The 27,262-nt window shown below is 33.6% G+C and overlaps 1 protein-coding gene across 1 annotated transcript; it reads left to right on the forward strand.

Annotated features, from left to right (window-relative positions):
- Window positions 1-200: 200 nt before the first annotated feature.
- LOC129226048 (39S ribosomal protein L46, mitochondrial-like) lies at window positions 201-23,854 on the forward strand. Its single transcript, XM_054860627.1, is given in 7 exon segments — window positions 201-382; window positions 3,887-4,097; window positions 8,031-8,161; window positions 9,781-9,923; window positions 19,276-19,368; window positions 19,370-19,408; window positions 22,989-23,854. Coding segments are annotated over 7 exon segments (924 nt in total). The 5' UTR covers window positions 201-324; the 3' UTR covers window positions 23,238-23,854.
- Window positions 23,855-27,262: the final 3,408 nt, after the last annotated feature.

Consider the following 27,262-nt stretch of genomic DNA (forward strand, 5'->3'; position numbering starts at 1 on the left):
TTCATGATTAATTTTAAAAATTCAATCAAATTACAGATACGTAAACAGAGCAATTCGTCGTTAGAAGCAATACAAATAAGACTTCCGCCGGAAGTTTTGAGTGACCCCGTGCAGCCCTGCCACCTAGTGTTCAAAAGAGTAAGCGTGGCTTGGAATTTGGTGAATAGCTAACCTTTAGCTGGTTAGGATTATTCGTTAAATGGCAACATTTTTCTTAGCAGAATATTTTTAACAACATGCTTCATACGCCGACCTTCATGCTTTGAATACAAACAATTATAAATGTTAAATTAAGTTTCTATATCTTACTGTTTCAAGTCAGAAATGAAAAATAAAAGCTGTGCTTTGCTGCTGCGGCAAATAAACTGCTTTTCTTCCATCGGTAGCTAATTTTCTATTACTCTACTTAAATTGTATTCAACATTATGTAAAATGAAGTTTTTGTTTGATGGGGGGTTATTCCATCAGGGATTTTACATAAAGATATGACAAATGAAGTACTTAAAAACCTTGCGCATTAAGCTTATTCATCCTGAAATCCTTTGTGATGGTTTTGACCATATTTTATTCAAGATCAAGAACATATCTTATATTTTATGTCTGCTTGTATATTCAAAAATAAATATCCGATTTTCAACTGCTTAATATAATAAAATGTTTAATGCTTTGCATTTCCATCTGTTATTTGAAGTGTAAACAGAATGGATAAACTACAATACAAATTTAACTACCGGCCGCTGTAAACTAGCAATAAAAAAATGGTGACCAGAATTATTCTCGTGACAGAGTATGTTGAAGAAAAAAAAATGAATACCTGTTTTTTTTTTTGGTTTAAGTATTATTTGTTGGGAAAACAATTTAATATATTCCTAAAATCTTTAACGATGTAGTTAGTTATCGAAATTCACATTAGCATATTATTCTTTGATGATTAATTGGACAACTTAAATCGAATCAAGTCTTGTAGTTTAATTACCTCATCAGTAACTTAGTTTTCTATTGAAAATATTGAAGATACTTTTAATATTCATTACTTTGTGCAGAGATTTGTTTTAACTACTTCTACAAAGCGTATTTGTGGCATTAAAAATATTTTTTTCTTTGAAAAAAGAAATAATAATAAGAATTCCTAAATGCATTAAACCAAGATAAATAATGTCTAGAATGGAAAACATAATGATTTTTCTAAAACCTACTTGTCCTGTTCCTGTGATTGTTGTCTCTGATACATTGAGTAAATAAATTGCATGATTTGTAACTCTTTTTTAAATCTTTAAACAATATATGCGTTGATCTTTTGATTTTTCAAGTTCTGTAATGTACATCAGACTTGTGGTCGTTTGTAGACACTGCAAAATACTTTCCATGTTTAAGAATGCATGATTTTAACTTTACGTTTTTTTTTTTTTAATTTTCTTAGATAGCTATGATTATGAGGAAATTAATTTACAAGAATTTAATCTTGGTTATTTGTATCACAGTATCATTTGTTTAAGTTTAGTCATGTTGTGCCAACCCAATGGGCCAAGGCCATCTGTACCAGTCATTTCCAGCCACCCCAATTCATAGCTAAGCTCTTCCAGTTCTTAGACCTGCGGAGTAATAATTAATTCCTTTGTATGGGGAAGATTATACTTCATTTAAAAAGTACAGTAAACGCCCAATTATCCATGGAATAGAGTAACACAGTAACCACGCATAAGCAAAAACTGCGAATAATCCGAATAAAGGTAAAAAACCGTACTTAGTATATACAATAGCCTAAAAATATGAATAACGCTTACACGTAAATTTAAATTATAGATAAAAACATTGCTACATTGCATATACTAACTTTGAATAGAAAAATGCATGTAAAATCTAAAAGCGAACAATAATGCAATCATAAGTTAAAGAAAAAAAAAATTGTGAAAAGTCCCACAAATAATCTGGCTGCTGATAATCGGGAGTTTACTCTGTTTTGATTTTTACCCCCCTCTTCCCTAATAGTTTTTGTAAAAGTCCTCGTATTTTGTTGCCAACATGAACAATTAACACTTGAATTACGGCAGTTTTTGTATACTTAGAAATACCGCGGGGGTCATTTTGACTCCCGCTAAAGAAATCGGTGTAGTTTCCTACATAATGTCATATATATTTTAAAAATGAAGTTAAAATAAACTAATTTATAACAAATACTATTTGTTTTCATGGTAGAGAAGTTTTAAATATGTATAATGAAATATTTAAAAAATATTTTTTTAAATGAGATTGAAATATCTAACTTTGTGTCGGTTTCATTAGGAACATTTTAGAAATCTACACTAAATTAAGTGAATATTTTGTCAAATTTTTCAGAAAACAGTTTTGAACCCAAATATTTAAGTAGATTAAAGGGGTTTTTTTTACTAAAAATGAAAATAACAAATAATTGTACTTACAAGGTTATTCGTCTGTGCAGCATTTTTTGCATAAGGTAATCTTTCTAATTTTCTATGCACGAAATCGACATGCAGATATCTATCTTACAGTGGCTTTCTTTTTTTTTTTCATTTTACTCCACTGAATCTTGCACCTACTTAAATTTACTTACAGCTAGAACAAGTTTGTTTATACTTGGTATGTATTCCACTCCGAGTTCTCCTTCTGCTAAACATAATTAAAATTTCTATCTGCTGATACTTACTTTTGAACCTGGCCGAACAAAATTGTTTCATTTATAGATGCTCAGTCCAAAATATTGTGGAAGATACTATATAGTATACTGGCGCGATGTGTGAGGGAATTTCAGGGAGTATTTCCTTCCTATTTGATCTAGAGCAACTAGTTCTTGCAGCATTTTTACAATTTCGTCTTGCCTTAGCCCTTGCGTGCTTGATTCGTTCCAGCAGCAGACAAAGGACTTTTATGAGCACGGAATTATGCTATTATTTCCCAGCGGGATAAGTGTTTAAACAATTTCGTTCAGTATTTTTGAAGAATGTCGAATAAAGTCTTTTATAGCCTCTGCCTTGTTATTTATTGACCAAACCTCATATAATTTGTGATTAAGGTTTGTCGGAGCACACGTCACCAGAGACAAAGGAAACGACATAGAGTAAGAAATTGAGGGAGGTGTGACCACACAGGAGGTTTGACATTTTTTCTCTTTTTCATATTTAAAGTTATTTAACTGATGAGCATAATTTGGTAGCATTGTATCAAGTAGAATTTTAAGTTGCTTCTATAGCCTTTGAAGAAGAATCAAGGAACAATCATGTGATGTCTCTTTCATGTAAAAGAGTTTTTTTTCAAGTTCATCCCTCCTCTACTGTTCAACCTCTCTTCCCTCTTTTACGAGACAATAATATACTTTTTCAAAAATAAAAAGTCACGTAAATAAAACAAACTATTTTGTCAAAAATGAATAAAAAAAACATATTATCTACCAGAACCTAGAATCATTCATCAATGCCTAATATCTTTTCACTGTTCTCTTTCCTTTAGAAAGTATATTTCCAGTATTACGAATCACGTGACAGGCAGGTGTGATGGTATGCAGACACTTTTTTATTATTTTTTGTTCATTGCTTAGTTGGCAAAAACAAGTATATAGCTTACAGAACAAAATTATCTCGCAATGAAATGCCTTACCATTTTTTTTCTCAAGGGGTCAAAATGACACACCCCGTAATTCTAGGTATAACCTTCCGATTGGAGCTCAAAAATTTTTTCTTCTTTCATTAAATCTATATAGTATCACACAGCGCAATGATTCAGGAAAAGTCAAGAAAAGATTAAGATATTAGTAAAAATATGGAAGAGCAGTTAGCAAAAAAAGGTTTGCTTGGGGTCAAAATGACCCTTCCGTAATTCTAGTGTTAAACATTATAAAATTTAATTCTGTATATATTTTCTCTTTTTTTAGGTATTAGTTTCACTCATCATCAGTCACTCATTTTAACCCTTAGAAGAACCTTTTCTCAATGGCATATTGTTGGTGCTGTTTGCCTAGAGCGGAAACCTGTTATTTCCCAACCTTTAAATCCTTTAGAAGAGAGGTATTTGAATTATTTACAGAAACTAGAATTTGAGAAAAGTTATCTCAGTGATCATGAAAAAAGACATCTAAAAGATCAGTAAGTTAGTTGCAAAGATTTGTATTATGTATATCTCTCTTTTTGGATATGTAATAAAAATTGTAATGCTTGACTTTACTTTCGGAATTGTCTCAGTCGAAAACCATGTGTTTTGTAGCATAGTGAATCATTGATTGATCATTTTACAAAGACATTATAAATGAAAAGTTTTGCATTTGTTTGTATTATTATATTTTGGGGGAAAAGATTTTTTTTGAGTTCTGTTCTAGACATAAAACTTTTCATATATAATTGTGTTCCTAATTTGTTTAAAATACAGTGAAATCCCATAACAACAAACTCCAAGGGACCAAAATTTGTTGTAACGGAATTATTTTAAAACTTTCTGTATTTTTATAAAAGTGTTAAATTTTCAAATCTAATTTCTAATATAATTAAATAAACAACAGTTACAGTTACTAACGATCTAAAATATAACTAAACTCATTATGTATTCTGTAAAAACAAAGGGAAAAATATTGAAATCTGACCTTTTATTCATTATCCGTTTTCACGAAAAATGTTTTTTTCTTTTTTATGAGAGATTTGGTCTTAGGGGACATATAACTGGTTCTAATTTATGAAGGACATTTATACTGACCAAGTTAAAATCTTGTTGACTCCTTGTAAATTCGCAGGGTGTCTTACGCAGAAATTGACTAAGCATGGCTAGACACTGGCTTTTGTTGTCTCACATCAGCTTACATTTTAGCATGAGTGGATTTCCATTTTGAATGACTCTGTTGCGAAGTACAATTAGAGTTTTCACGTTACGACTTCTCAATTTTTATTTTACAAAAACAGCATTAAGTATTGAAAAAAAATTCAACATGTTGAGAAAAACATTTTGTTGTAACAAATTTTTGAAGAAATTTTTTTCGTAAAAATGAAATTTTTTATACATTATCTTAATGGGTTTAAAACGGGACCAAACTTTTTGTTCGTTGTAATGGAATTTCACTTTATTTTTGCATTTGCTTAGAAAAAAGTTATGTACTAAAAAAGAAGAACTAAAAAAGTTATGTTTCAATGAGCAAGAATGCAAATTTGTGGCAGTGAAAAAAAAAGGGATCTAAGTAGAAAGTGGTAAGTTTTGAAAAAAAAAAACTATTTTCAAGTTCAGATTCTAGGTAGTCTTTGATTGAAATGTTTTCTTAACTCCTGCTTTATAGCAGCACCTACCAGAGATACTAGTACTATCTCTTGCCTCAAAACAGAGAAGAGTTCTCCTCCCATTTGTACAGGTTATCTCGAAATTTTTAATTTTTGCACTTCATCCCTTTGCTTCCCACTGCCTCATTTGGGAAACTAAACTTGTAGAGTTCCAGTAAAGTGAACGTAGTTGCTGTATTAGTAATATGTTTGTTTTAATAAGCCTTCCAAACCTCGGAGGGAATAGTGACACCTGTATGTTACGATCAAAGTACAAATTTAATCCACAATGCAGACCCCGAAGAGTTCCTATTTTTCCTACTTTTTCCTACTTTTTAGAGCTCTCTCCTTATTTTCCTACTTTTTCCTTTTTTTTCTTACTTTTTCTTTCTTTAGTATAGCACTTCTAATTGTACATTGATTCTTATTTTTACAATGCCGCGCCGATAATTTTCTGCATGTTTTGATTTTGAAAAGTAAAAGGAACAAAGGGATCCTTGGTTTTTCATTGAATGACTATAGTAATTTCTGGAAGGAACGCTGCGGCGTTTGTGTGTTTAAAAGTTAAATTTTCGTAAGTGATTTTTTTTGCCGTTGCGGCGTTTATGATCGACTTTTCTTTTTATCGCCCTGACTTCAGTCCTACTGTATTAACGAAACTAAAAAAAATAGATACTGGCACATTCTGATGCAATTATATATTATTTACCCATCAATTAGAAGCTTTAATTAAAGTAAACGGCCGACTGTTCAAAAAATGCGGGAAAAAACGAATTTCCTATTCGCCAATTTTTTGTATGATTACAAGTGAAATGGAGCTCTATTTAAACAGAAAGGCAAGGTAAAACCTTAAAAGGACATAAGGAAGCAAAAAATGAAAAACTTGTATACTGTACTGTACATATTTTATTGATGTTAGTACAACATAAAAGTGACATCTAACAGAAATTCGCAAAAACGGACCACTTCAAAAATAATTGCGGAAACTTTTTTCGTACATAAATATGATTATTGTTCATTCTAAATGTAAACATGATTATAAAATTTATAAAATTTCATTTCTTTCCTTGCAAAGAGTGTATTTGCGAGAAAAAAAAAAGCGGCAAAACCTGGATGGGCAAAACGTTCTCGATTTTTGGAGAAAAATTGGAAATCAATTTAAATGCAATATTTTGTTTTTATTTCTTAACATTTTTAAAAGTTGGGGGATAGAGCTACAAACTAATATGTATTTTTTTTTTTTCTTTTTAATGGGTATTTTCTACTCTGATATATCATCAATATCGAGGAGTTGCTCATCATTTTTTTGTGCTGTGTTTCTGGCAATGCGACATTTCTGAGCATTTAAATTTTTTTGACATACTCTTACTCTTTTGGGGGTGCGGCAATTATACCGATGCGGTGTATCTACTGTAAGTTATTGTACTCATTGCGCCTGATCAAAGGGAGGGAGGGAGAAAGAGTTATATGCAGGCATTTGATGACAGATGCTTCCCACCCCCCTCACTCTCAATTTCGTGAACAATTTCCGAATGAATATTTTTGTTGTATGGTGAGGATTGAAATAAACTATTTGCCTTCCCTTTTATGCACATAGAAACATTAGTAACTGATCTTTGTCTTTGATAAAAATGTTATGTTTACCATGCATGGATGTTTCCTTTTATTTTCGTGACAAAAAATTTTGGAACAAGAAGGAGGTAAAAATCATCAAACCATTTAAACAATATTCGTTTTTATTGCTTGATTAAAATTCAAACCGACTCATGATCCCCCCCCCCGCCCCCCGGAGGTGGCTAGCGAAGGTTGTATACTGAATGCAAATTTTATCTGCAAACAAAAAAAACCGCACAAACATGTATAGCTAAGCATTAATTTTCCAAAGCCAGGGAGGGGAGAAATTGACCCCCCATGAATGACGTGCCTGAAACAAAAATGTATGTTAAATGCTAAAAATACATAACATAGTACAAACCCTTTAGTTGACTTATTTCGTTATTTATTTAGTTTAATTATTTTGTTATAAATTTTATGTCCCATATTTAAGAACACATTTATTTTAGTTCTGCATTTTCAGTCGTTTTCCTTTTTTTTTTTTTTCAAATTCAAACATCTGCCTCTGATTATGCAAGAATGCATGTCAACTGCTGATTATTTTTGACTAAAACTAATTTAATATTTGCTTTGCTTTTGTTCATAGTTTATGATAACAGGAGCTGAAAGTGATAGTATTTTTAAATGATAAATGGATGCTCTTGAAGGAATGTTTTCATTTTTGACCAAACAAATCTGAAACAAAAATGGTTTTATTGAACCAAATTAGGAGTTTTATTATTATTATTATTTATTTATTTATTTTGCGATCGCTATATTGCATTTTTTTCTTTTACACTTAAAAATTTTATTACTGTATTGGTGAAAGGTGTTTCTTTGTTTAGATTTTATTTTTGTAATTAATATCTTTGTTTCCACTAGTTTATTTTCCATACTAATGATTGTCAGTCGTCTTGACGTGTGTGTAGTCCTATCTCTTCCTATTTTTTCCTACTTTTTTAAACTATTTTTTTTCCTACTTTTCTAATTTTTGATTCCTTATTTCCTACTTTTTCCCCTCAAAAAACCACTTCCGGGTCTGACAATGTAAAAAGACATTTTAACAACATTAAAAATGCTCAAGCAGCGCTAAGAATTCCAGGTATGTTGCAAGGCAACCCACTTTCAATGCTAAGAAACGAGCTTATGTTGACAATTTTTTTCACTAAAATGATATTTTCTTTTAAGGCAAATAAATGAAAAGCTGCAAATGGGACAAATTGATGAAGCTGATGCTATATCACAGCAAACTGCTCAAGATTTTGAAGATGCTTCTATTGAAGAATTTAACAAATATAAACCTGCTTCCCGAACAACAGGTAACTTTATGCTAATAAGTAAAGGGAGCCGACTGTATCAAGTAGTATAAAGGGGATGATTAAGGTGCTGTAAAAAAATTCAAATTCTTCAAAGCATACCAAGAATCATAAAAGTTTGGGATCCCTTGAACCTAACCTACAGGCAGTGGCGCACACAGGAGTTTTTTAAGGAGGGGATCCCAAATCTAAACTTGACTATTCTTGTATCATAAGATACAAACACACTATCAAACATTATTTTGATTTTTATTGCTTGTCGGGAACAAAAAACGTCCAAAAATAAATAATTTAATAAATAAATTACCATTAATTAACCAAATAAATTATTAATGCTTAATTAAATTACCAAAAAATTCAATTCTACTATGTAATTTAAAAACCATATTTTAGAACTAAAAATCTAAATGGATTACTCTGCATCAAAAGAATATCTGCGTTATATAGTCATGTGTAATCATGAAATGCAAACAGAGTATTTTTGACTTTGTCGTCACTTGAAAGAACCAGTGCATGTCGTGGATGACTACTCAAGTAGGATTATAGACAGTAGAAAAAAAAGTCAAGGGTGGCAGGGCCCATTCTTGTGCGTGCCACTGCCCGCAAGCCTTCTTTTGAGAGTGAAAAAGCCTATTTTTCATTTTCTCTTTCGTTTAAGCAATTTTGTCATAATGAAGGACTTTCAATAATAGCTTATTTCGTTCTGTGCTTCTAGCATGTATTATTAAGCATGGCAGGGAAAAAAAATAGCTTTCTACTCTTAAGTCCTTCATTCCTTTTTTATGCTCAAAATGATAAAAACAACATTCAACATTTTTTAAACCACAATTTGACACTGGAAAATTTTACCTAAATCATTTCTTTTTATGCCCAAATACAAGTTCATTCTTTAAACTTTATAGCAAACTGTGTTTGATCTTCTTACTATTTTAAATAAATTTACCAGAGATCTTAGGAAACAGATAAAAAATACCAAATTTTACTCATCTACAGAGCAAAAAAATAGTATTATTTTTGAAATAAAATCAATCTTTTTTCCTATGTGTTTGTTTTACATTTTTTTCACTTATATTTTGGCATAAAACGAGTATAGGACTCACCCATAGGAGCCACATGTCTGAAAACATTTTACATTGTAAAAAAAAAATATTGGAAGCATCGCATTTTGCATAGTCAAAGTCGCATCACAGAACTTCAGTAAAGAACCATCCCCTACAAGGGCGCCCATATGCAAAATTGTAACGGGGGGGGGGGGGGACTCAGATATTTTACCCATGGTTTAGCAGGATATTTTCCCCATGGAAACTGATTTCAGTACAGATTAAGAGTTATTAGAATTTGACATTTTTAATAACTTATTCATTAACGGCTGAAGAAATGTTTTTACAGTTTTGAAAAGAAAAAAGTACTAAAAGCAAAGAAGTTCTACAGTCTAAAGGGGGGGAGCTTGGTCCCCCTTGCCCTCCCCCCCCCAATTGGCGCCCTTGTTCCCCTAATAAGTGATTTTACAATATTGGTAAATAAACACTGTGAATTGGCTTATAATTGTAAATTTTAGCTTTATGAAAAATCGAGTTTTCAGTGCGTTAATTTTTTATGCATTTTTTAAAAATTGCTTTCAGAAGCTGATGTTAAAAATGATAGAAGAAGCATTCAGCGTAAATTGGATCAAAGTTTGTTGCTTGTGATCAAAGAAAAGTTGGGAAATGATTTTAAATGGATTTTACCTCAAGCAGTGCATCAAAATGGAGAAACTTTGAGACAGGTAATAGCAACTTAAATTTATTTAACGCTCAGTTCTGCTGAATGTTTAATGATTTTTGATTTTTTTCCAGTTTTAATGTTAAATGCTTTGAAAGAGTTTCTGATTGTTAAGAAGTATTGTATTGGTAGCAGAGCTCGCACTTGTAGGCAGGATCCCAATATTTTCTAAAATCCCACTAATTACAATTGCAGGCAGTTTCCACAAAAGCTCCACTTGATCAGGATGGAAAATTCACATGGGATTTTTCCCTAGAGTGATCCCTGAATTATTGATAATTTTAAATGGATTTAAAAGTTTTGTTTTTAATGTGTTAAAGTGCTTCCTTAATGACCTAAAGTTGGAATTTTTAGCCTTAAGATAAGCATGTCCAGCTGCTGGGGTAGGAGAATATGCCACTGCCTAGGGCGGCAGATTTTAGGGGCAGCAAATTTCTTGATTGTCAACATAAAAATTAAAAAGAATATTTTCTAGTGCCATAAATGCAGTGATGTTTGTAGCAAGAGTCAAGATGAGGGATGACATTTTTCAACATCGCCTGGGGCGAAAAAACTACTAGCGCCGGCCCTGAATATGTGTCGACTGTTTGTCTGAAGTTACCAAAGAAAGTATGAAATTTTAAAATGGTCAACATGTGTGTTACTTTTTTTTTGCCCAGAGAATTTACTGGCTTTTGTCATAAAGATTTTGATTTGGAAATTTTCTTACTGATATTCGTATACATACGGCTTGCAATTGTGTAAGATTTTGTAATGTAATATTATGAAGAGGAAATTGATACAATTTTTAATATATTAAACAACGTATACTGTATCATCTAATTTTTGTTACCATTTGACTTTTTTCCGGCGCGGTGACAAGTTGGAAATCATTTTTCTGAATAATGCCCTGTTTTTAGAGGCAAAGAACTCAATTAATGCTGTTTTGACAGCTTTATTTGTGAATCTTTTTCATACCAATGTATTATGCAAAGAGAAAAATAAGTGAAAAACAGAGGGTGCTAAAGAAGGATGTAAAGACATTCTTTTTATTCAATGTCTTTGCAACCGAAAGCTCACTTTTTTGCATTGAAACTGCGAAACACATGCATGCAGTTTTCATGCAAAATTTGCCTCTTTATTGTTTTATTTTCTTTTACTTTTCAATCAAAAAGGCATTTATTCAATTCTTATAGTGAGTTATGTACCTCAGAGCCAGACTAAGTCCAAAAATTGTGATTAGTTCATTGTGTATAGAATCTTATTCTGCATTGTGCCATGTGAACGTAATTTAAAAAAAAATAAAAATTTGAATTTTGACATCTTGAATTCAAATTATGTTTTTCGCAATCACGAGTGTGTGGGTGTAGGCGTGTGTGTTTATGTTTGTATGTGGGGTATGTGTGTTTGTGTGTAGGGGTATGTGTATGTGTGTAAGCATGAGTGTTTGTGTCTGCGTGCAGTTATGAGTGTGGGTATTTGTGTGTATGAGTGTTGAGTGTTTGTGTGTGGGGAGGGGATGTGTATGTGTGTGTAGGCATATGTGTTTGTGTCTGTGCGCAGGCATGAGTGTGTTGGTAGTTGTGTGTAGGTGTCTGTATGTATGCGTGTGTGTAGGTGTATGTATGTGTGTTTGTATGTGCATGTATGCATGCGTGTAAGTGTAGGATATTAACGCAACCTCGAGACTGTTTTCGCAAGAGGAGTAGCATCCTGAGGCTGCTGGTCGACTGTGATGCTACAGAGGGTGCTGGTGAGAAAATAAAATCATAGCACAGCAAAACAGTCAAATAAAAGCAATAAGCAATCGTGATTGCTCAAAAAAAAAATTTTGTAATTATTCACCAGTGTTAAAAGAGTGCACGTTCCATCTTTTGCATGCTCCAGACAATATTTTTTCCTCTCTCCTGTAAAGTAGCGATTATGTGACTCACATTGTTCTGGCTTTGAGGTACAGAGCTGTATTGCACCTGACATTAGTGTTCACTCTAGAAAAAAAAAGGGCAGGGTGCTGGCCTTTGAAAGGGGCATCTTTTTTAAAAAGGGCACTATTTCAACGCGGTGTCCCCCCACCCAAGACCAATGATGCACCACTCAAAAAGTACTGAGTGCCCCCCCCCTACAAAAAAAATTAAGAGAAATAATACTTAAAACATTTTGCAAAAATTCAAACAGTCTAGTCTGCACCATGACCCCCCCCCCCCTCCCTTGATCGCCGTCACCACTGACTTTAGTATTAAATATGATTTCATCCAGAAAACGCACTTGTCTTCAGAATAGAGTTAACTCACCCCCCCCCCCCCACACACAAATGCCAACTTAGCTAAGCACATTTTCCACACTCCATAGCAGGGCCGTATCCAGAGGGGGGGGGCCTGACGCCCCCCCCCCCCGAAACCCGAAATGTTTTGTACCGTAAAACAGAAGGAATTTTTTTTTTTTAAATTCTTAATGTCAGAAAAGGAAAATGACAAAGTTTTTTTTAATTCTTAATTTTGCTATTATTCAAAATTTATAATATTTTGCAGAAATACAGAAAAAGCAGTTCCAGTTCTCATTAGCTGCAAGGCACACTTGAAATTTAGACCTTTAATTAGGACTTTCTGATCTCTTTCCCAATTCAATTCAGGGCAGTCCAGGGTTAAAGCAGGCCCTTTGTCAGGGGCCTGTCAGGGGGTTCGGTAGACTTTTCAAGTCTACCGAACTGACTTCTGTGCACTTCCTCCTCCAGGAGCGTGCACAGAAATTTTGGGGCTGTCACAAATGCTTTTTTTGGGCCCCCTCAATATTGTTTACCCATATTTTCAACCCTAGGTTTAAAAATATTGGGCCCCATTTAAGCTCGGGCCCGGCCAACAGGTGTCCCTTCTCCCCTCTATGCACGACCCTGGACTCCTCCCCCTAAAACTCTTATAAAACTTGCACTGTACTGATTTCGAGCCGGGGACTCCCCAAAGGCTGGGCCCCTAGTTTCCGATTAGGCGAGTATTTTGTTACCAAGATGTGCCAAATTCAGCTCCTTGATACATCCTGAGTAAAAAATGCAAAAATCACGATTCTCGCGTTTTTGTAGCATAATTTTCCAGATCCTTTTTGTGACTGCTATGTTTCTTGTCTTGCATTTATTTAATGCCGAATTAGTATCATGGAAGTTCTTTTGTTATTGTTTTTTTTTTCTTACTTCTACTGCATACTGTTAATACCTTTAGTATGAGGAAAAAAAATAACACTTACTATACTCTCTTTCATTTTCTGCACTACTTGTGATTGAAAAAAAAAGTTTGTTTCGAGAAATATTTCGTTACATTTATTTTTAACTTAAAACGAGTGTGTCTTACAAAGTTATACTCATTTTGTAAGACTGTGCAATCAACTTCTGAAAAGTGTAAATAAAGAGCTTCAAACAATTTCAACTGTTCGATAGTCTTTGAAAATTATTTAAGTTTTTGAAATTCCTTGAAAAGTTCTTCAATTTTGTATCTTATCAAGAAAATAAAGTATGAATTGTCCAAATGGCCAGAATATTACTCTTCCATTCTTATTTTCTGAATGTCTACACTATTTCTTTTAAATTATTTTGTACAATTTTCATACTTTATGGCATTTAAGGAAAAAAATGGGGATAGGGGGAGTGATCAAAAACAAACTTCACTAAAAGCCGATATGAGCAGATGAGGAAGTGCTTCTCTTTTCTCCTCTCTGTCCATTAAGTTCCATAATTTGTCGAGCAAGCAATTTTTATTTTGTTTGATCTTTATTTGCAAAAGAATGTATAACTTTTAGAAAACTTTGTTTGCTTAGTTTTTTTTCATATTTTTGTAGTCCCAATTACCTAATATAAGGCCTCAAAATACAGGGGGGTTTTTTTTCGAAAATTTCTCGGGGGAAAGCCCCCCGCACCCCTGAAGTTATGGATGTTCTACAACCGACTTAAAGGGACACTCTCCTGTTATCCTTACCACTACAAGGTGAATAAGAAAAATAAGAAATTAAAATAACAACGTCCAAACACTGGAATCATTAATAATCAAGACAAAAAGTCTTCTATGTTAACATTTTTATGCGTGTGGTGTGTCTATATATACTATATGTGTGTGTGTGTTAGGGCAATGTGCTAATCCGGGCCCCTCCCGAAAAAAATTTCTGGATACGGCCTTGCTCCATAGGAACATTTAGCTAATGCTGAAACTTGGTTTTGGGTGTTTTTCAACACTTTTCAGGCCATAATTTTAACTACCTATAAGAGTAAAAAAAAAATTCTATGTATTTCAAAAGCCTTTGAATTTCAATTTAAGAAGAACAGTATTTAATTACTGATCTCCCCTTCCTAACAAAGAAACTGCCTCGTAATGTGCATTGTGCCATTAAGTATTTTAGTAGACATCAAAATTTTGATGAGTGTAAATTCTCCTTTTTTAAATATATTACACTTCAAATAGAATAATTAACTTAAAATACTGTGTGCCAATGCTTCAAAAATGCAGTGATAGCAAGTTGCAAAACTAAAAAGACTTTATTTCAGCTTTATTTCCTAGTCTTGGAGTTCAAATTCATAACACAAATGTGTTGGCAGATGTATGCGCTCCTAAATGCAATGAATAAGCAGCTTGGGCCAAGCTAAGATTTTTTATCTCAGACAATTTTTGTGAAAATATTTCGGCATTTTAATTGTGTGATTTTTTTTTTAAAAATCAATTGTATAATATTTATAAAAGAAAAAGTGCAAGATTATTTTTGTTAGAAAAAAGCACAAGTATGTCAAAAGTATGCTTTTTATTATGTCAATAAGTGTTTTAAATAATCTGTTATATGAATCATATATAAAGATAACAAAAATACTTAGCAAAAAGGAAAGAATTGAATGAACGCCCTGTCAATGCGATGTTTCCATTTCAAACGGCTTTTTAGGGGGACTGGGGATGGGGGTTAAAAATCCAAGATAGTTAAAAAATACCCTCGCATTTTAGCCCAGTAAGCTTTGTACTATGTTCTTCTTAGGAAACAATCAGAAAGTTAACTTTCCAGAAACAGATGTGAAAAGATTGCTACAGAATCACTAGCAATGCGCTAAAATTAGCTAAGCCTAATTTCCGCGTGCAGACGAAAATCGGACACAAAGGGCTGAAATGTTAAGAAAATGTCTTATTCCCTCTCTCATTGTTGATTCTCAGAAGATCAAGGATGGGAAGGAATGGAACAAAGCTCTCCCTTCCCAGAAGACCCTACTCCTTCCCACAACCTTTCAAAAAACCACCCTCAGTAGAAGGGAAGAACATGCCTTTGTTTCCTACTGATAAGCCTGTTTGAATTCTGAGAATCTCATCCCCTCTTTGCCTAGGTGTTTGCTTCCCCTTTTGTTTATGGGGCCGTTTTCAGGGTGAAATTCTGGGAACAAGGATAAGACATGGGCGTTTTTACAGATGATCGCTGAACAAATAAAATTGCCCCGATATCGCGGCAGGTCGAAACGATGGTTGAGGCATCTTTTTGAAAACACAAGGTGCAATTTCTTATTTTTGAAAAGGGCGGGGCGCATTTCGCGATCTAAAAGAAGGGCTGGGCGCATTCTGCTGATATGGAAAAGGGCAGGGCGCTGCGCCCTTCAAAAACGGCCTAGCGGGAACACTACTGACATGGTTAGTTGTGTGTAAGGTGTTTGCCGGGACTGATTTATGGCAGGGCATTCGGGGCCCGGGGCACCAAAGGAAAGTGGGCACCAAATCTCTGTCATCAATTTTTTTAGGGACCAGTGGGCCTCTAACTAAGGAAAAATTTTTTTTGTCATTTGACAATTTTTTTTTTATTAAATGAAAGCATATTAGCCAATTGTTGTGGAGAACGATCATTTTTGCTATTGAAGAGAATTAAGTGTCCTTTGCGTACTCTCCTTTCCGATGGTAAATTATCTTTATTAGCTCTGTTATCAATAGAAGGAAGTTTGACCTAAAACTTGATTATGAGGACATTATAGATGAATTTACTACAAGAAAACCAAGGAGAAAATATATAAAGAATCATTGATGCGCAGAAAGCACATCATGATTTACCTTTACCATTTGTAGCATAGTTTTCCCATCTGCGACTGTAAAAAAAAAATTCTAACATGAAAACCATAAAATTATTTTAGATTTATATTAAATGATTTTTTTGCGAAACATCTTAATTATTAACTTTTTCGTATGATATCGATATTTTAAAGTTTCTTTCTATCAAAATAATATCCAACACTTACCTTCATATTTTTTGTGTGTGTGTGGGGGGGGGGGGGGCAACCATATTTGTCAGTGCCCGGGGCACCCAGGTGTGTAAATCGGTCCCTGGGTGTTTGCGACTTTTTGAAAGCTAAGTGCAATTGATTCTGTATTAATTGTTACCTATTTAAAATTCTTTGTAGGTATAAAGTATTAAGTAACTGATTTATAATGAGTAAAATTTTAAATATTACGTTACAACTACTTCATAAAAAAATTAAGATAAGAAAATTAAAGTAAAAACCCAATTTTTGAGAGCCTTGTATAGAAACCACTTACAGTAAACTCCAAGTTATCTTGGAGCAAGTTATATACTGTGAAAGTTATTCATGAGCCTGATTTCCCTTTTTTTTCCAATCCTCATAATTTAGATGCACCTTATTGCTGCTATGTCAGATGAGTTTTTTTCCCTTTTTACAAAAGACGAATTTCATTCAAACATGGAAAAAATCTTTGCCAGATATTGCAAAGAAAAAAGAAGATTTTAATCATGATTTGACTATTTTAAAGAAATAGGTTGCCAATGGGAAAATGTCCATGAAGATAATATCATTATCCCTGTTCACATGGACCCACACCTTAAATATGGCCATGATATCAAGTCTCCCTAATTTTCCTCTTTCTATGTTGGCAGCTATCGCTTTATCTCACGGCGATATTCAGCATTTAAAGCAAGAAGAGTATGCAGCATTTTTTTTTTTTTTTTTTTTGAAAAAACAGTACTTGAAAAACTACATCCCCCCCCCCCCACTCCCCCCCAAAAAATGCAAAAGCATAGAAACGTTTTATTGATTTTCTAATGAAATTAATCTACAAATTTGTAAGGTGCAAATCATTTCATTCTTCCTTGATTAGTATGTTTATGTTACCTATAGTAATTGAGGGTTTGTTGTATTCTAATTTCACTTTTTAATCAAAACGTTTTATTTTAGCAGCTGACTGACAGCCCTCCCCCCCCCCCCCAAGTGCAAAGGCGCACACACCCTAAAAATTAGGAATGTCCCGTCCCGCAAAAAAAAAGCAAGAGCCCTCCTCCCCCAAAAGGGAAAAATATCCCTCAATCAGAGCCGTGTCCAAGGGGAGGGTTTTAGGGGTTAAACCCCTCCCATTGGGGAGAAATAATAAGCCAAGAGAATGTATATTTGACTTTTATTAATTTTAATATGAAAGTTTGTGTGCAGTGCGTTAAAAAAGAAAGTGCCCCCCCCCCCCTTTTTTTACAAACTAGAATGATATTTTGGAAAAACTATGGTGGAATAATATCTCAATGATTTGTCAATTAAAAATCTTACTTAATTGCATTAATATTACTTATGCATTAATGATTGTGTTTGGTAATTAACTTGCATCTGCAGTAAGCTCTTATTTAGTTGATTAAACATTTTTTCAGAATGTAATACATGCTGCAATATAAAAGATTCTGTGGACAGTTTTTAATACTAATTGCAATATACCGCATAGTAAACAAATTTGATTTTAAAAAAACGAACAAGGTTTTCTAATAAAACTGATAAGGTTTTATTAAAAAGAAGCTGTATACTACGGTCACACTTGTGCAGCAAGAGTTATTCTTCGGAGCTTGGAGGTAGTATGGGGGCAGAGCCGTTCTTACAGGTAAAGAAATGCCATTACTGGGATCGGAAATTTTAAGTAAAAATTAAGTTTGTGAGGGATTGAACCCTTCCTCCCTCAGATAAAGATTTATAATTTTCAAAACCCCTCCCTCTATGAAAGTCTGGACACGGGCCTGCCCTCAATACATCCCCCCCTAAAAATTTAAATGGTGCAGTATGCGTCATGCCCCCTCCCCCAAGCTAGGCACCCCTGTGGCTGATTCAGCACCATCTTCTGTGCTAGTATTTATGCCCTTTTGGACATTCTTTACTATAATGTGATCACATGGCTCAAATATTTTTCATGAATAGCACATGCGTACTTTTTAATTTTCTGTTTAAATTTTTTAACCTCTCTCACCTAATTTTCTTTTGTTGACTTGATTGCTACGCTCGATAGGTGTATTTTCTGTGTCCCAGGAGGGTTGTTTCAAGATTTTTGCTGATCTAAGGGGTAGTACCTACTAAGGATTTTTTTTCCTGCTGTTGCTTTCTCCTGAGTGGTTGCAATATTTCCTACATCTTTATCTTCTTTACTAATAATAAAGCTGAAAGTCTCTGGATGTCTGGATCTCTGTGGTGTGCATAGCACCTAGACCACTGGGCCGATTTTCATGAAATTTGGCACAAAGTTAGTTTGTAGCATAAAGGTGTGCACCTCAAAGCGATTTTTTAAAAATTCGATTTTGTTCTTTTTCTATTTCAATTTTAAGAACATTTTCTCGAGCAAAATTATCATTAGATGAACGAGTAAATTACCAAGTTATCAAAACGTGGAACCATAACATGAGCAAGCCAATTGGCAAGAAATTCACCATACATTATTTGTAAATATACAGGCGAGCCAAAAGACCTTTTAATTTTTCTACTACGGGCAAAGCCATGCGGGTACAACTAGTTACTAATAATAAAGCTCAAAACTTGTCTGGATATCTGGATCTCTGTCGGGATGTCTCTCTGTGACTCTCATAGCACCTAAATCGTTTGGCTGATTTTCACGAAATTTGGCACAGAATTAAGTTTGTAGCATGGGGGTGTGCACCTTGAAGCGATTTTTGGAAAATTCGATTTTGTTCTTTTCTATTCCAATTTTAAGAACCTTTTACCAAGCAAATGATCATAACTTTGAGGTGTAAATTACCAAATTATCATAACATGGAAGTGTAACAAAGGTAAGCAAATGAACATAGCAAATTGATGAGAAATTCATCATTCATTATTTTAAATATGCTGACGAACCAAATGAGCTTTTAATTTTTCTACTACAGGCAAAGCCGTGCGAGTACTGCTAGTACAATACATTTGAGCTACTCCGTCCCAAAAGTATCCTAGTGAAAGCACAAAATAAGAGATAAAAAGAGTAATATAATTCGTAAACATATTGTATCCAGGAATACTTTCAAAAATATTAGTTGTGCTATTTCTGCATATATTTTTTATGGTTGTGATTGTACGTTACATTTATGTTGTTTCCTTCAAAAAATAATCTCTTTGATGACATTATGTATTTCAGACTGCTGAGAGGGCCTTAAATGAAGTTTGCCTTAATGAAGGAAATGTGAAATTTATAGGAAATGCACCAGTTGGACATTACAAATATAAATACCCCAAAAGCAGCTCGGGGGAATGGTGTTTGTGGTGCTAAGGTAATATTTCATTTGGTCATGTTCTGTTTTTAATTTGTTTAAGATGTGTATTAATTACTTGAACATTTGTAAAATGTCCTACAAAATTACTTTTAATTTGTGGAAAAAAATCATTTGTAAAAAAATGTAAGAACTCTATTCATGAAGAAAAATTTATTAGAAATGAAATCTGCAATGAACAAATTAAAATTGATTTTCCTGATTCCTTAGAACATTTCTGATCTTGATTTCCTGGAACATAATATTTACCTCCTATCTGATTAAAAAATGTTTTAAGATGCCAGAATTTACCCATAAAAACTTTTGATAAAGGCAAGTGGAAAGCTTGCAGGTCCTAAACGCTTAATTTTTGCACAAACATTGTTTTCTAAAAGGAAAACAACACTAAAATTACTACCAATTGCATTAATCATAAGTAAATTATACTCTTCAATTAGTACATATTCAAATAATTTAATCATATTTATTGCCTAGTGAAAAATTAACAGTATTTTTATGAGACTTCTATAAAGATCAGTACTATTTATTTTGTTAAGAAAGAAAGAGAGAGAGAAAATATTGTGTTTTAAAGCAATGAAACATAATAACTTGCAACTAGATAAATAAGAGGGAGAACATTCAAGAGGATTTTTGGTGAATTTTTATTTATAAATATCATTAAAGAGTCCAAGTTCAAATATCATCCATTCTTAAGCATGACCTCCTTGCCCCCTCCTCTTCCCCCATAAATAATAGTTTGTGTACACACCTGTTTGATAATTTACGTTAGTTATCAGGTGATCGTCTTCTTGGCTGCTTCACAATTTTTTTGTCTGGAAAAAGCAATGAATAAAAATTATTTTTCCTTGTCTGATTCAGACTAACGTTTTTTTAGATTGTTTTTATTGGCTTGTACTTCATAGTATGACCTGGTGAAAAACCCTCAAACTTCTCATTGATTACATCTATGCAGAATGATTTTGTGTTTTCTTTTATTTATGTGTGTTATTTAGCATCACAATACTTAAAGATGCACTTCAAAATATTTGAAAGGTTTTAGTTTATTAGTGTCGTCAGCAATAAAATGAGTGATTCTTTCTTCATCCCAAAGGGAACAATCTCTTCTTTGTAATTGTTTCCAAGTGATGTCAGGCTTTGAGATGTTAGGGGGTTTGAGAAATTGTGACACTTTGTGACCGGAATGTGGACGGGGGGTAATTAGGAATGTTTTTTAAAAAATTTTATTACAATATGCTAAATAGTATAGCATGACATGTGACAAGAGGGAGGGAAGTGGGTAAGGTCAAATGTGAAAATTTGTGAGAAGCGGAGGTGGGTTCAAATATGATAAAAATGTTGGGGAGTTGTGAACTCCACCTCCACTAATGGCCAGGGTTTATTCTTATAAACTTATTTTGTTAGTTTATTTATTTTAGTTTCTATGGACCAATAAATTTTTGGTAAGATTTTAAACAAGTTTACAATGTTCATTTCTTGACATTAACATTTGATTCTGCATCTTCCACTGTGGTATTATCTTTGCTTGTATAAGCAGGTAATATTGTTGACTGACTTACAGAATTTAGCCTTTCGGCTTTTCGTTTAAACATCGTAAGTTATCATAAGGGTTATGGGCCCAGCCCTACCCAATTGTATCATAATAATTAAGTGTTCAGTATCATAAGTAATAGAAATGTATTAAGATGTTTTCGAATTGTCAGCAGAGTAGAGTATTAGACTTCGTGTTTTTGTGATGAAATGGAATGTTGTAATTAACTTGTCTTTTTGCTGAATCGGTAGATGACAAGTGTTTGGAAATCTTTTCAAATTATGCCCCATAACCCATAACACTTATGATAACTTACGATGTTTATATGAAAAGCCGAAAGGCTAAATTCCGTAAGTCAGTCAACAATATTACCTGCTTATACAAGCAGAGATAATACCACACAGTGGAAGATGCAGAATCAAATGTTAATGTGAAGAAATTAACATTGGAAACTTGTTTAAAATCTTACCAAAAATTTATTGGTCCATAGAAACTAAAATAAATAAACTAACAAAATAAGTTTATAAGAATAAACCCTGGCCATTAGTGGAGGTGGAGTTCACAACTCCCCAACACCTACCGGACCTAACACACGAGGCTGACGAACACAAAAGAAGAGAGAACGATTGGAATCGTTCACTATTTATACTTGCCTCATTTGCATATGATTGGGCATCAAAGGATGCCAACCTAAAACTGAAACTTTACACGTGCCGAAAGAGTTGAGAAGTTATTCTAATTTGAATAAAATTGATTTTATATTACTTTACATTAGGAATGAGAACAACGGTTAAATATCGTTTATCGATGTCTATAAAAACAAATGTGAGACAGCATCCGCGCATATAAGACCTTTATATATATGAGCCACCGCAACAGCTAAAGATTAACCATTTTAGATCAGAACGGGTGTTTGAGTGGTTGTCTTTTCTGGCAAGTTATCACATTTGGTGATAGTTCACTGCAAGTGATTGTTAACAGCACTTGAATTGTTAATAAAATATTTTTTTCTGCAAGTTTGGCGAAACCCGAAAGTTTGCTGCGGTAACCCTAGCAGCGCAACAATGAAGAATCCCATCAAAATGGCTAAACTTAAGCTGATACGTCGGCATATTTATGTAGCGGCTGTACATCGGTAGATAGTCTTGTAGCCATAGACGTGCGCACGGGGGTCACCAGGGGTACCGCGGTACCCCCATTAGCTTAAAAAAAGAAGGAAAAAAAGGGAAAAAAAATTTAATAAAAATGAAGAAAAAGCAAAAAATATAAAAGCAATTTTTGATGCAATAGTGTCATTGCGGGTGGGGGAGGAATTGAGTGGTAATTGCACTCTCCCTGACTCCCTTAAATGACGGGCCGAGATGCAGAGGTCAAAACCAACTGCGGTACCCTCAATACTGAAGCTCTGCGTACACCTCTGCTTGTAGCTGGAACCCATTTTGTAAATTTCAGGTTCAAATAGCTAAGTGGCTATAGAAGTTGTCTTGTAAATCATTTATCACTCACATTTACAAGACTGGAGGAATCAGTTGGTATATTCCGTCGCCTCCCCATCATTCTTTTTATGGAATGCATGTTAAACTTGTATTGCTTGGAAAGCAGTAAAAATAAATGAGGAATGGGGGGGGGGATGAAAATCATTGTCATCAGAAGAAGTGATTATAAAATGTGTTATTTTAATGGGAAAATGACTTGGCGGGATTGAAATCAGACTGAAATGCAGTGAAATACTGTTACAATGAAATATTCGTTTCAGCGAAATAAATTTTCTGTTCTTATCTAATTTCGATTAGGTTACTTGAATCCCATATCATGAAATTCCTGCCTACTAAGAAGAAAATTTGCAGTCCCTTCATTTTAATGGGATTTTACTGTATTTCATTAGTTTAAGCAGTTAATTACATTTATTATTATGGAATTATAATCACAAAAAATGGAAATTACCATGTAAACTTTATGTAACTCAAAAATTTTATGTTCATTTGTACATGCATGTAAACAATGTTTGACTGTCCATTAATTTCATTTGTATTGAATCATTTTATTTTGCAGGTGTTTTTCTTCAAAGCTCAACTCTTAAATGCAAAGCAAGAGGTTCAGATGAAACAAACCGAAATTATTAGTGATCATTTATGGTTAACTCATTCCGAATTAGGTGACGTTCTGCAATCCATGTATTGCAAAGCTGTGCAATCATTTTTATTTCCCGACACTTTCATCATTGATAGCAATGAAAATGTACAAGCACAAGCATCATCTTCAGATGAAGATGAACACTTAGCATCATCAACTGGTTGGTGAACTTGAATTTAAAAAATCATTAATCTATTACATTGAATGTTTTGGATCATCATTTGTCTGTAGAAGTCATGTTATATTTTGCATTTTACCACTCATTTTTTGTTTCATATGATCCTTAGAATTCTGTATATTAATTTAATTTTTCTGAAGCCATTGGGCAGCATGTATAAATATAGACATTTTGATCTGAATAAAAATATATTTTATGTTACCATACACAACTGCTAGCGTGTTTAGTTATTTATTGAAGTTAAAACATATCCATTCAATGTTTTAAATTGTGTATCAATATTCCAGTTTGTTGTTTAGCATATTTTTGATATGCTGAAAATATAAACGTTTTATTGGCTTAAAATTATTAGTTAGTTTTACTGCATTCTTTTGTGACAAAGGTAATGTTTTCTACATAGTTTTTATATTGATGTGTACTTAAGCTGGTGCATTGCACCAACTGCCAGAAAAAAATTGCAGTTTGAATTGGTACAATTCCTTTCCAAGTATTTCAATTTTCAAGAAAGTTATAACAACTTTTTTGACAGTGTTGTATCCTCACTAAAATGAAAAATAATGTTAAAATTTATGTCAAATCTTATTCCTTTAGTTGCTGCACAAAAATTATTCCTACATCAACAAATTTAGTAGCTGCTTTGATATCCTGCTACAACGTTGAGCATTATATTTATTGATTGTTATGTAAACAGTATTGTTTTGTTGGGGAATAAAAAAATGGATACCCATCAATCATTCGTAAATAAAGAATTGTTTTTACATGAACAAAGGAAAAAATATCTCGTACAATTTTTCTATGGAGGTCTGAGCATATAAATGAGAGTTATTTTTCCTTCTAAATTTCGCTGTTTAAAGAGGGGAGAAACTACAAATTTACAACCCCCCCCCCTCCCTCAACAAAAAAAAAAAAAAAAAGAGAGAGAACATTTCCTCTTCAAATTTTCTTACAGAGTTACATATAGGGCATTGTAAAAAATTTCAACTCCTTCGCGGGTGGATGTTCTGTAACCCTTTTTATCTGGAACAATAAATGCAATTTAACACTGTTAATCCAGATAAATTGTTTAGTATCCGAAATGAAAACATTTTCTTTGATAATGCAAGCTGTAAGGTAATTTAATTTCCCTGCAAACCAAAATATTATCTGCTGCTTTTCTCACTAAAACTGTTATGTATACACAAGACAAAATGAGCATATTAATAGTGTTAATTAATGCAAATGTTTACATAAAAATTTTAATGTGCAGTAAAACCTCGTTTATGGGTGTTTTACATTTGTGGTGTTACTAGCTGCACTGCCAGCTTTGCACGGTCTACCTCAAAAATAAAAGTTCTGTCAAGTGACACATGTTCAACAATCAAGCTTCAATTAAAGAAAAAAAAATATTGAGAAAATCCCGTCAAAATAATCATTCTTAAAGAAAGAAAACGGCAAATCAAAAATTCCCGAATAAATTGAACGCAACACTAAAAATCCAACAGAAAGAAGATGAATCGCCAAATAATAATTAAAAAGGAAAATTTTTATCTCAAAACAAAAGCAAAATTTTAAAACGATAAATTTTCCACACAAAATTTCTATTCCATTAGGCTCAGTGATGCTTTTTAGTTTTTTCCCCGGTGATTTTACAGGTTTTTTTTTAGCAATTCGAAGGAAATGAATGAAACGTATGGGTAAATCGAACTGGTCGGATAATTATTTTAGGTAGATAAAGCCATTTTCGGGCCCTAAAATTAAAATTCGAACAGTTCGGTTCTTTTTTGGCATTTGAAAACCCCCCTATGTTCCTTCTCGGGTGTCCAAGTACCTCCCTGCCAAATTTGGTCCAGATCCGACAAAAACTGAATTTTTATAAAGAACATACACACACACAGATTCTTTGTTTTATTTATATAGATTCTCATCAAGTCCCGAATCATGCCATGTCATTCTAGTTCGAAACTAGGAACCTGGCCAGTGGGAGGGCCCAACTCGGAACCATAGTGTTACAAATTTTATTAGTTTTGTGGAGGAACGGGGCTCACCAACTAAACTGACTGAAGGAGCGTTCATGAATAATCTTTTTATCATGAATCACACAAGTAAGATGTTAAAAGTGGCAAACAAAGTTTAGTAAGTTAAGTTTTGATGGAAAACTTTGCGTGTTATAACCCAAAAACCTTCAAGTGAACTTCGTAATTTTAAAAGAAATGATTATATCTTTGTGAATATCAGTGATACTTTCTCTAAGTATGTAAAATAATTGTACATACTTTCTCAAAGTACATAAAATAATTGTACATAGTAAGCTAACTAATTTCTGAAATTTACAGCTTATTCTCAGCTATTTACAATGAATGATGATTTAAAAAAAAAAATCCCACCACCTCAAAAATTCCAAAATTTCACGTCTTTAGTCTGGACATGAGTAATTTTGCTCTTTAAAAAAAGTTTTAAGATTAATGTTGTATTGCTTCTATGGTAATACTAAGGGGGGAAAACAATTCATTTTAATTTGAAAATGTAGGTAAGACATAGCAGAAAACGTAACTATACTAGCCGATAGGGTGGTTAGATTAGCTGCCTGTAGCGACTCGTGCAATGCACTTGCGGCGGACTGGTGTGAACTGCCTTTGGCGGTGTACATCGGGGGGAGGGGGGGCTTTAAAACCATCTCCAATGTGATGCAATATACCAGCCTGGTTATCACATCCAGAGACTGCTGTTTCGTTTTTGTTGGAATTCTTCAGTCTGGATTAGTGAACAACAGAGCCGGGAAGGCAGATGTCATATCATTGAAGCTGAGAGCGCCAACAAACTAGTAGATAAAATTTATTTATCTCACAAGTGAGTATCCGTAGTATGCTCCAGAGTCTCAAACTGCTTCATCTCATTGAAGCAGTTTGAGCTTCAATGAGATGACATCCGACTCGGTTATACGCTAATACAGACTGAAGAGTTCTTATAAGAACGAGACTGTAGTCTCTGAATGTGATAACCAGGCTGTCTGGTATATTGCAAGTGGTTCTGCGTTTGCCGTGGCTTAGGGGTGGTAATTTACTGCTAAACATATCTAATCTCGTTTCCGGTGCTTCAATTTCTTAAAATTTCCAGGGGATCTGCTCAAACACCTTGCTTTCCAAACTACATCAAAAAGTGTTGATGATTGTTTTTGTCACTTTAATTTTGAAAAATCGCCAGCCCCCTAACGTTAATATATATGACGTTAACCAAATATGGTCTACAGTCACGTTTTTAAGACTTCAAATTTCAGGAATTTTTCAAGCATGGATCCCTGAACCCCCCTTCATCATCCAAGATCGTCAAAAATTTGGTTATTTGAAACTACAACTAGGCGAGACAGTTAGCATGCAGTGAGTGGATGCTCATTTCAAAATGAAAACTATAATTTTGAAAAACTTTTCTAGTAAGCAGTTTTGATTTTTTTCTTCTGCCCCCCCTTTTCTTCTTTTCCCCCCTTTTTTCTCTTTTCCCCCCTTTTCTTTCTTTTTTTGGGGGACCTGTGACGTAACTGACAAGGGACCCGCCTTGACTCTTTGTGCCCTTTTAAATCCCTCTTTCTAACCAGTAGCTTAACTAGGGGTTGGCAGGAATGGCTCTCGCCAAGGGGGGGGGGGTGGCATTTCAACTGCTTAAAAAAAAGACTTTTTTTTTTCTTGCGAGTTTTTTTTTTTTTTTTGATAGAATTTGAAAAATGCTTTAAAAAAAAAACCTCGCCAGAAAAAAAGAGCGAGAGACACATAAATAACATCTACTGAGAAGGAACATTGAGCATCATTGAAAACGATTCTAAACGAGCTGATGTGTGCATCACATGACTTCCTTTTACCATAATTTAATGTCATTTCCCCATTACTGGCAATTTTAATGTGATTCAATAGTTTACTCTCTAAATATCACGAACAGTCATGGGCGAATTTATGGGGAGTGAAGGGGAGCAATGCCCCCTTAGTCTTGGGAGGACTTTATACATAGTAACAATAAACCTTCCAAAATCTTAAAAGAAAAAAAAATC

Source organism: Uloborus diversus, chromosome 7 (assembly GCF_026930045.1).
Source record: "Uloborus diversus isolate 005 chromosome 7, Udiv.v.3.1, whole genome shotgun sequence".
NCBI classification, from domain to species: Eukaryota; Metazoa; Arthropoda; class Arachnida; order Araneae; family Uloboridae; genus Uloborus; species Uloborus diversus.